The following is an 11,680-nucleotide window of genomic DNA, read 5'->3' on the forward strand; positions in this document are numbered from 1 at the left end:
CCATTCCAAAAGATGCGTTCCAGCAGTGTTTCCAGCAATGGCAGGAACGCTGGGAGAAGTGTATACATTACCAAGGAGACTACTTTGAAGGGGATTAGGGTTTTGTACCTCAAAGTCAATAAATTTATTTTTGCCGACCAAAGGTCCGATACTTTTTGAACAGACCTTGTATAAGTACCTTCAGTTAGCATGTATATGGACTTCATGGTCATATTATAAATATTAATTATAAAATACACAATAAGTTTACTAATTATGTTCTTTGCATTAAACATATTTTCCTTATAACCTGTCATCATAAATTCTATTTTTTCTGTGTGTATAGACTATAGATGTTAGTGTTGGGGAAGGCAGGCACTATTTTGTTCTTCCTCTTTGAAGCTTAATAAGTCCTGTGCTTTTTATCGAAAATTTCTGAAATTATGCAACGAGGTTTGTGTATTAGAGTGATTGATACTATTAAATTTTGGTATTAAATGTCGAAGAGTGGGGAGATAAAGACTTTACTCGTTAACTTAATGACGATTTTACTCGTTATTAACATTTAAATTATTTTTAGCCCTACATGTTAGAAGGACCCGAGATAGTTTTACACTTCAGGAATTCTTCATGTACCCAAGTTCCACATATGTCAAAATATGGACCCTGGCCCCCATTATAGACTTGCTGGCTTGGCCGAATTTACAATATGTATGGAAAAAGGCCCTTTTAGTGCTCATAGAGCAGAAAGAGCAAAAAGTAAAAATGCTCATCTTAACTCTAAATTTCATGCCTAATCTTTTTACGTCTTAATTTGATGTTACAATTGGTGATTTTTGGATGTTTTCTTATTTCCTTTTCGTCTGTGTTTCCCTTTTACTAATCCCAAGGAGTGCCCCAAATTTCATTATCAACAAAAAGAAATTTCCTGACTTCTAGACCAACGGTCGGCAACCGGCGGTCCGCGAGAAAATTTGGGTGGTCCGTGGAGAAATTTGAACATTGATCAACCGAAGGTTACGCGAAGTATTACGATAGAAATGCAAAATGATTAGTTGTTCTTTTCACTCATTGGGATTTTTTATTCGAATCTAAAACCAAAAACGAAGTGACTGTTATCAATAAATAATGGAAAAGCGCGAAGAATCCATAAATTTGTTTCAAACAAGCAGCAATGAACTTTATGCTTGCATTAATTTGTTATAATTAAACATGCGAGTTTCATATTAATATAGTAAAATTGAACTTTTATGATCATTATTCTACAGATTTTGTATCGTTTAAAAAAATTCATGATAATGGTCAGCGGGATTCAAAATTGTGACTTTAGTGGTCCGTGAGGTGAGAAAGGTTTCCGACCGCTGTTCTAGATTATTCTGCAAATATAAAAGAAATTAACGAACGATATTTGTCTATTGTCTCTTGTAACTTCGTCATATGTTGACCAAAACTTGATTTTTGCCTTGAAAACAAGAAACATTTCTTGTTTTCAAGGCAAAAACCTGACACTGGTTGCTGGAGCGCTGATCCGACATTGAATAAATTTTGAAGCTTTTTGCATAATGTATGATGTCTTTTTTATAGCTTGTATCCCTTTTTATAGTCTAGGGAGCTGCTTTTTCTGTGCCATACCAAAATCTGTGGTAAAAAATAAAAACATGACGAATATGTTAGTTCGAATGATTGAAGAGAGAATGAGATGGAAGATGAATCATGCACACGAGTTCATACGAAATAAAAACTTGTTGTTTTATCACTGTTAAGTAAGAAACGTTTATTATACAACGTAGTTTCGACAGCCTTGCATCAAGCTTAAAAAATCTAGCCCAGTCAGAACGGAAAAATCGAAGATGATTTTCATCAACAAGAACCCGGTTTTGTATCTTCTTTTTTCTGAACATGACATACTCAATTCTTTGAATAAGAAAGATACAATTGAATAAATAAAATACAGTAATCTAAATTATAAAAAGAAAAAAAATACTGTGTCTTTANTTATTATAAAATATATCCATTCAAAACACTTTTGGGTCACAGGGTCGCTCATTAATTGGGCTGAAATTTGAAAAAATTGTAGACCTATAAATTCTCACCATCATCTGTCTGTCTGTCCTTTCTTAATCTCAAGAATGGTATTATATAGATGAAAGTTGAGATAAAATATGAAAAGCTTAGGGGCAGCAAGCCCCAATGAATTATACTTTGGGCTGGAAGTTACATTATTTCAATTCAAAAATTTTCTCCTGAATGAAGTTAGATACATGACTGGCATGATTTCATCATTAACAGGAAAAGTATGATATACAGGGTCAAGACACCACTAAACTTAAGTGCATTGTGATTACATATAGAGCTTTTGAGCTACTTTTCACCCTCTCCCTACCTGTTATGTACAGTACAATGATTTACTTTTTGCAACCCTCTTCTGTTTTAAACTGTACTTGTAATTAATGGGCAGATCCATCTTACAAAACAATTAAAAATTAAATAACAAATTAAAAAAATAAATATATTGTTTATTTAATTAAAGATTATAATACTTACAATTCAATCATCCTTATTACTAGAGCATGTGCTTCCATATGATGAATAGGTAAAAATGGTTTTCTACAATCTTGTATAAGGCTTTTGCTATAGTTAAGTCCAACTAAAAGAGATTCTTTCAAACCAGGTTTTACTGTGGTTGCAATAGCAGAAACATCCTATAAAATTTTTTTCTAATTAAAAGAAATCTCTTTATAATAATATCTTATTTGAATTTTGAATTATTATCCTAAATAAAATTGAATTTTTGTTTTTCAAAATACCACAATTAAAAAGTTTAAACTCATTTATGTACAAAATTATAAAATCACTACTTATAAACAAAAACAATGTTTGGATTAGTTAATTCTTTTTTAAATAAATAAATTTTTCCACTACTAGAGTTCTTAACACTGGCATTATCAAACTAGCAGCACAATTTTGCATTATATAAAAATTATATTCAATAGAATTATGTGAAAAAATGAATGAAACTTGGCATCATATTTAATGCATTGGTCACAATGTAATTTGAGTTAAAATAACCCTTAGAACTAAAGTCAAATTGTGCTTAAAGCTTCTTGACCTATTCTTTGCCGTACTTCTTAAATCTCACAACTCAACAAATGTAAGACTTATCATATAGGAATGATAAGTCCAACATTGCTGTGTTACGAGATTTAACAAGTATATGAAGTCAAATTATTGATTTAATTTGATAACAAATATTCTACTTGATGATTTATTTGATTTGTTCATTTAGCTTTACAAAAAATAAATTTTTTATGTCACTTCTATATGGCAGACGACTCATTAAGTTATTTTATTGTAGTGACCAAGAAGCCATGTCCAATTCTCCCCTCTCAATGGCCATGATCTGATGTGCAATTAATAGTGATATGTTGCTATTTGAAAACCTGTTATTTTTCAACTTTTATTTCATAAAACAACAGATTGTTATTTAAAAATAAAAATATTGTAAAAAATAAAAGTCAACACAAAGTATGTCACATGTGTATTACTATATAAGTAACAACTAGAGAACAGAACAGTGAATCATAGAAATAGATTTGATAACACATTAGGCTTCTACCTGCCAACTTGAGAAACTCAGTTCTGTTTCAGGTCAGAAACACAATAGTTTTAATGGGTGATCTGTTCTGAATATGTCAGGCTTTGTCCCTTGACTATCACCATTACAAGCCTTGCCAAACCAAGATGGGCATAATTTTAAAAAAATCCTCTTAATGCTGACAGGATGAAAAGAGTAAAACAAAAAGGTAGGGATCTTCGATAAATTACAATTTTTACGATTTTATCATCCTCCCACCACCTTGTAATGTATCATAATGCTGTTCACTAGACCCCTATAAAATTACATAATGCTATAAGAACAACACACTCCTGTTGCTAAAGTTTCCAATACAGACTTGACCATAGAGTACAGTTCGTACTTGTTTTCTACTTTAAATTTTTTGACCTTCAAAAAATTTAACAAGATGCATCTCTATTCTTTTTCAAATCAGGCATTATATAGAACAAAGTGGTCCAAAAGTCAGTTAGCCAATATATCTTAAGATTATTTCAAGAAAATCTTAACCAACTTATGAATCAACCAAGTATATATTATGCATATGTTACCATATATATATCAAAAGATTTGGCCAGACTGGTTCAGTGGATCCCACATTGACTTTGAAATACATAGCTCTGTTTGCTGTAAGTAATTAATTAATTAATTAATTTCTCTCCCTTCGTATGCCTCCTCCCACTTGTGCTACCCCCCCACAGCAGGTCACAAGGTTTTGAAACAAATTGAAAATTTGTTCTAGCGAGTCATGATTGTTCAGTTGAATACCAAAATACCATTGTAGTTGATTAATGTAATATTGATATACACAATAGCATTTAGGGATTAATCACGGAATAACTGTATATGTATACTGTAGTATTACACAAATACTATATATTTTATATAATGTATGATGCCTTTTTTTATAGCTTGTGTGCCCCTTTTTGGTAGTCTGAGAGCACCACTGGCCAAGTGGTATCTAGGAACAGAATTGCCAGGTGTAATTAACAGCCTTGTGCAGCTGGAAGCCTGGAAGGATCATCCACTGTGAAAAGCCATGTAAGCATTCCCAGTGTTGCATTATTCAAAGATCTCAGGTACATGTGGTGGTCAGTCAGCATGCTACTATTCACATTTTTGGACTCCGACATCAGCCAAATTCTCATCCCAGAGCCTGGGCAATGCAAAAAAGCGGCCCAGGTTCCAGTGATGACACATTGCAAAGTCAATGTGGGATCCAGCCAACAAGTTCAGCCCATAAAACATTGTCAAATTTATCTTCAACAGAACAAATTAAGTGACTAATTAAATAAAGTCTATACCTTTAATGTGATATTACTTTTATCCAGAGCAGATTGGACAATCTTACTGATTTCATTTCTATGTAAATACTTTGCGAACGTCGGAATAATTCCTCCATTACTAAGAAATAATTTCAGAAATGTAGTTTATTAAATAAAAGATAATATTTTTAATTTATAAAACATACTCGAGGTGAAACTGATGTTGCGAACTAAGTGCTTCTCCTAATACATTTCCAAATTCATCAACTACAGCAGCTCCTGTATCGTCACAACTCGTTTCAATACCTAAAACAGTTCTCGCCAAATATCTTTTATTTTGAATTTTACATTCAAATAATTCGCCATATCTTATTGGCAATAGGCAGCGAAATATCTTATACATCAATATATATATATTGTTCAATGGAATACATAAATATAAACTAAACGGAAACACGATTTAAATCTTTGTAAACAAAACGCACATGGTTTTGTGATCCACCATTAATAAACACGAAGCGCCCTCCCTCCAGACACCAGCTCGATTAATATTTAATAATAATTCATCAATTATAATGTTTTATTTCTATAGATTAATTATACTATAAAAAACTAAACAATTTATGATAAATATTAAAAATATATGATTTATCAGTCAATATGTTAGTTAATAGATTTGCATTTGACCAATAACGTATAAGTTCACAAATTATTAAATAGACCAATGGGAGGAAGGTTAATAACGCTTCGTTGTATCAGCTGGGATTATTGTTCATACACGTGATCGATAACTTGGTTATTTAAATGGTATTTTAGTAAGAAGTTTTAACGTTTTAAAATCATATAATGAATTTTAAATCAGACGAAGAAAAAGAACTTTATCAAAGTGTTCGAAGTAAACTTAATCAAAATTTAAAAGATTATATTACGACTTTAATTCGTAAATCTAAATTTGATGTGGAAGGCGAAACTGTACCGACAGATAAAATAGTGGACGAAGTCAGTAAATCGACTTGTGAATCGGATGTTTTTAAAAAACTTCGACGATCATTTCTAATGGATATAGTCCAACAAAATAAAATAACTTTCAATCAAAATGTGAAAGAAAATCATTGTGAATGGGAAACGAATCCAAATCATAGCTCTGTATCCATTAATTCTTCACTCAGCAGTACATTAAACCAATGTGGTTATTTAATTGTTGATGTTAAAGATTTACAGAATGCAGAAAAGTTATTGCAGAGTTCATTGGTTCGATCAAAGTTACAAGCTTTAAATATACTCAATCGAATATCCTCTATGGATCAGTTGATATTGCCATCAATTTGGACTCCTTTAGAGATATCTTTACAAAATACATTATTGCATTCAGTATCAATAGTTAGTGAATTATGCTTAAATGTTTATATAAAGATGTTGAGTTGTTCTTCGCCACAAGTGGTTAAAGAAAGTTACGATAGTCTTCTTAAGTTTCTCTCGTTACATTCTATTGAAGAAAGTCAGGAAATGCAAAGTGTATATTTCTTATCTAAAAAAGAAATTTTCCTTCAAGTTTTTATAACAGTAAATAAGTTTCAGCAATATATTGTAAAAAGTTGGTTGAGATATCCTCAGCATATTATCAAAGAAATGATTCGAAATACATTTCGAGAAATATTAGAATCATTGACAGAAGAGGAAAGAAATTATAATTTTTTAAAAGTTTTTATTATTGTTGATCCTCAAGCAAACTGGTTAAAAAATTGGATGCATAGTAATCTAAGTAGACAGTATGTTATAGATACACTGAAGGAATATAGTAAGATTATTGAGTGGGCTTTAAGTGTATTTGAAACTTCAAATGAGAAAAGACTTAATAATAATTTTGAAACATTTTTTTCAATTTATTTTGTTGGAAGATTATTACAATATTCTGAAGGATGCAAACTAATTCTTAGTGTCTATTATGACATGTCTTTTGTTTCAGGAGTTACAAATATTTGCAACTCTCTAATAAACTATATGTGGAAGTTTTATAAAATGAATAATGATGTTTTAAAGTCTGGAATGAATTTCTTGTGTAAAACAATTTATTGTTTGTGGGAAAATGAAATTTACAAATGGAATATTGAAGATAAAATTGAAATATTGCAACATTTACTATTTTCTGTTGATAAGTTGAAATCTGTTGAACATTCTGAAGCTATATATTTCTTAAATCATTTAGTAAAATTGATAAACAACATCAGTGTTATTAATTCTGTTAAAAAGGATTTAATGAATGAACATTTAAAAATACATAAACAATTTATTAATGTATTTGATTATTTGAAACAATTTTCAGAATCAGAAGAAAGAAATTTACAAATATTGCATAATGAAATTTTAATTAATTTGTTAAACATATGTAGAAATATATTAATTCTACCACAAGGAATGTTATGGGCAAATACAAATACTATTATACCAGTATTAATACAGTCTGTTCGAAATTTACAATTAAGAAAATATGAAAGTCATACTCCTACTCCTTGTTGCATGTCAACATTTGAAATTTTTGACAAAGATAAAACAGAGTTAGAAATATTTAGGATTGTGTATATATTTTTGTCATTTCCATTAGGTGTCTACTTGCTTACAGAAGCTGATTTTTTAATTGAAACTATTGATATTTTAATAGAAAATTATTTAGAAATATACAATTCTCAATGTTCAGAAAACTGTAACTGTTATAAAGCTTGTTTATTTTTGTTTGCATATTACCCTTTGAGTAAGCAAATACTGTATAAGGAAAATTTACTGTTATCATTTCCAAACAAAATGTGGCAAATATCTAAAGATGTCAACCAGGAAAAATATTTTGATGATCAACAATCTCTACTTGGTTATCCTACTGTTGATCATTTAAAATGCTTAATATTTACACATTCAACTTTTAAAATTATTTTTTCTGATATATTTTCAAAAGTAGATGTATTAAATGCTGATAATATATGGAAATCAATTTGTTTTTATTCACATGATACTTTATATGAAAATGTTGATATTAATATTATCAGTTTACATCTTTTATCCTTTTTAATATGCAATATAAAAACAAGTTTATTTTTTCAGAAAAAATTTGATATTGCAAATTTCTTAATGAAATTGTTGAATAATCATATTTCTTCAGATTGTAATATTATTATTGATGAAAATTCTTTAATATGGAATCATGTTTTAATCAGATTGCATTTAATTGGTGGTCCAAATGAAAGAAAACTCCCATCTATATCATCATCAATAAATAATGTTTGGCCTTTTTTCAATGCAGATTCTGTTGATAATGAATATTGGATAGCTTCTTCTGAAAATTGTATAGATAATCAGTTGTCTCTTTCAAGTACTCAAATAGATGACAAATGGAAATTTTTTAGAAATATATTTTTAGATCATCTAAAAACAAATAGAAATATGTCTTGTCAACAGATCAGCTTATTGTTAGAAGAAATTATAAAATATATTCCTGTTGTTAATGCTAATGTAAGTTTTGGTTGTCATTCATCTTTATCAGATTTAACTGAAGATGAAAAATTTGGTGTAGAACTTACAGTACATTATGGAAGCAACTTAAACTTATTTACTTCTGAAAATAATGGAGAAAATTTAGAATATATTCTTAAATCATGTAGATTGTTAATAAACAATAAAAAATGTGAAGAATTTGATATCTTTTTAGCTACATTATTCTTAGCAGTAAAAGGTAATCAAGATGTCTGCTTTCAATTCTGTAAATCATATATTCAAAGTGAATCCTGCATTTATAATTGGATATTAGCTAGTGATCAGGCTTTAGAGCAGGATAGAAAATTGCAGCTAATTCATGCATTTTTATCACAATACTTTGAGGTAATACTTGAAGAAACTGTACCATTTATATATTCTGCTTTTCAAAGTGCTGGAATCCCACCATCAGTTATATTTTGGAATTGGACAAGTCAATGCTTTTGGAATTATTTAGATTGGAATGAAATATGTCATTGGCTAATATTAACTATATGTAATGGTGATTGCATTTTATATTTTTCCGTTGCAATTTTGAGACATTTAAAACAAGATATTTTAAAACATGCTCAAGAAAATTCGTTATTAGATTATTTAAGAGAAAGTGCTATTCATAATTTTAAACTTTGCAATCATATAATGTTTATTTTGGAACTGTTTGAAAAGTATCATCATTGTATACAAGAAAATATACACAAAATATTATTAATTGATTAAAGAATTTATTACCAAATTTTTCCCTGTTATTTCTATATATTAATTTAATTAAGAATGATTAGTTATCACAAATGAAAAACTAGATTGTTATATAGAAATTTTATTGTTTCTGATGCTTGTTGTAAATGTTATATAAGTACATTAGGGAAAATTTTTCTAATGATGGCTTAATTCATTTTATATTATTGTTTTGATAAAACAATTATAATTTATTAAAGAAAATGTATCTAATGCTAATCTTGTAATATGTAAATTATTTTTTGAATCATAAATCTGTAGAATAATCAAAAAAAATGAATAAATTTAACTGTAAAAGTAATTTATGATAATATACAAAAATTTGTTTTTATATTAAATTATACTTAAGAGTTTTGAGTACACAACTATTCCAAATTATGTACATTATTCAAATTATAAAAAGTATAAATATTATTTGCAGTGGTACACTCAGGATTTAATTTTGGGGAGCCAAGTTGAACAGATAAAAAATTTTTAATGCAAATTCAATAAAATTCCCGCCTTATATGACTGCTAATTCACAAGTAGTACAGAAATAGAAATCAGGAACACAATAAAAAAGAATTAATTTTAATTAGGAAAAGATTGGAAAATTTTCTAGTACTGTATTTGTTTTACTTTTTCTTTGGAGGGTGCCAGGGCCTCCTGCCTCCCTCTCGATGTGTCACTGATTATTAGTACAGTAATAAAAGTATATGCAATAAAGGTTGATGTACTCAAACATACTCTAAAAGAAATATATATCTAATAATACAGAATTGATTATACGGTGATTATATGAAATGGCTGCAAATTTTTTATGCATGAGATTGTAACCTGGGTTTTATTTTTTGATGTGGCTTCAGTCAGTGGAGTAGCGTGGGTGTCAACCGCCCGGGGAGGAGGAAAATCCTCCATTTAGGTATCTCTATTAAGACTAAAATTCAGTTTCGTCACAGAATAAGTAATGAAAAATTCCGTGCTAGTGTTGCCACCTTTTTAAAATCGCTGACCCGGAACGGCAGGTGAGGCTTGTTCGAACAGAAGTTCCTGACGGAATGTCACTTTGCAATGCGAAGAATAATGTGCAGTGAATGCTGGTTCTAAATCAATTATAGTTAGCGGCTAGGGAGACTTGGATAGGAGTAACGCAAGTGACTTAGCTCTAATGGATATTGGAGGTGTATATATATATACGAATAAATCGTACAAGCAAAAAGAAAAAAAAAGGTCGACAGGTTGCGCACGATGTCCCTGGACGGCGAGTCGATTCCCGGACTGTCAGGGTGGTAACACTAGTCCGTGCTCATTTCAATCGGTCCGAATCGTAGGTGGATGAAGATATGAAATGAAATGGTCCAAATTCTTACAATATATTATTATTTATTGTGAAATTTGCCGCCCCCTAAAAAGTGCCGCCTGGGGCGGGCCGCCCCTGCCGCTCCCACTACGCTACGCTACTGGCTTCAGTATATGTACAGTCTGATTGCTTGTACAGTATTTAGATTCGATTGTAAGCCTGAATGCAGATGATCAATTTGCTCTATGAAAAAGAAAGTTCCTTAACTGTCTTACAACTATTGAAGTCTAAAAACAGCTATTTGAAACTGCTTTTAATGATTTCCAATTATTAACATGGAAGATGACTTTTAGAACATCGAATAAATTTAAATTTGTACAAAGAGAACATATAAGTACCTTCAGTTAGCATGTATATGGACTTCATGGTCATATTATAAATATTAATTATAAAATACACAATAACTTTACTAATTATGTTCTTTGCATTAAACATATTTTCCTTATAACCTGTCATCATAAATTCTATTTTTTCTGTGTGTATAGACTATAGATGTTAGTGTTGGGGAAGGCAGGCACTATTTTGTTCTTCCTCTTTGAAGCTTAATAAGTCCTGTGCTTTTTATCGAAAATTTCTGAAATTATGCAACGAGGTTTGTGTATTAGAGTGATTGATACTATTAAATTTTGGTATTAAATGTCGAAGAGTGGGGAGATAAAGACTTTACTCGTTAACTTAATGACGATTTTACTCGTTATTAACATTTAAATTATTTTTAGCCCTACATGTTAGAAGGACCCGAGATAGTTTTACACTTCAGGAATTCTTCATGTACCCAAGTTCCACATATGTCAAAATATGGACCCTGGCCCCCATTATAGACTTGCTGGCTTGGCCGAATTTACAATATGTATGGAAAAAGGCCCTTTTAGTGCTCATAGAGCAGAAAGAGCAAAAAGTAAAAATGCTCATCTTAACTCTAAATTTCATGCCTAATCTTTTTACGTCTTAATTTGATGTTACAATTGGTGATTTTTGGATGTTTTCTTATTTCCTTTTCGTCTGTGTTTCCCTTTTACTAATCCCAAGGAGTGCCCCAAATTTCATTATCAACAAAAAGAAATTTCCTGACTTCTAGACCAACGGTCGGCAACCGGCGGTCCGCGAGAAAATTTGGGTGGTCCGTGGAGAAATTTGAACATTGATCAACCGAAGGTTACGCGAAGTATTACGATAGAAATGCAAAATGATTAGTTGTTCTTTTCACTCATTGGGATTTTTTATTCG

At 30.2% G+C, this 11,680-nt stretch overlaps 2 protein-coding genes across 2 annotated transcripts in view; one reads left to right on the plus strand and one right to left on the minus strand.

Annotated features, from left to right (window-relative positions):
• LOC111637020 (probable tRNA N6-adenosine threonylcarbamoyltransferase, mitochondrial) overlaps positions 1-5,366 on the minus strand; it is a 29,478-nt gene extending 24,112 nt beyond the window's left edge. The window contains exons 1-3 of the mRNA XM_023382422.1: positions 5,064-5,366; positions 4,897-4,996; positions 2,524-2,681 (exon numbers count right to left, since the gene is read on the minus strand). Of these exons, the coding sequence (XP_023238190.1) occupies positions 2,524-2,681; positions 4,897-4,996; positions 5,064-5,260 (455 nt within the window). The 5' untranslated portion in view covers positions 5,261-5,366. The remainder of the gene's footprint in view (positions 1-2,523; positions 2,682-4,896; positions 4,997-5,063) is intronic.
• Positions 5,367-5,567: 201 nt separating this feature from the next.
• On the plus strand, positions 5,568-9,246 carry LOC111637016. The gene has a single exon (XM_023382419.1). It carries the CDS (start codon positions 5,704-5,706, stop codon positions 9,094-9,096), a length of 3,393 nt encoding a protein of 1,130 aa, XP_023238187.1. The 5' UTR covers positions 5,568-5,703; the 3' UTR covers positions 9,097-9,246.
• The last annotated feature ends 2,434 nt before the right edge of the window (positions 9,247-11,680 follow it).

This window comes from Centruroides sculpturatus, unplaced genomic scaffold (genome assembly GCF_000671375.1).
Source record: "Centruroides sculpturatus isolate CEXI.00-Female unplaced genomic scaffold, Cexi_2.0 scaffold966, whole genome shotgun sequence".
Lineage (NCBI taxonomy): Eukaryota > Metazoa > Arthropoda > Arachnida > Scorpiones > Buthidae > Centruroides > Centruroides sculpturatus.

What these genes read in the sequence shown, in the direction of transcription:
- LOC111637016 (XM_023382419.1), top strand. Translation starts at nt 5,704, where the DNA reads ATGAATTTTAAATCAGACGAAGAAAAAGAACTTTATCAAAGTGTTCGA.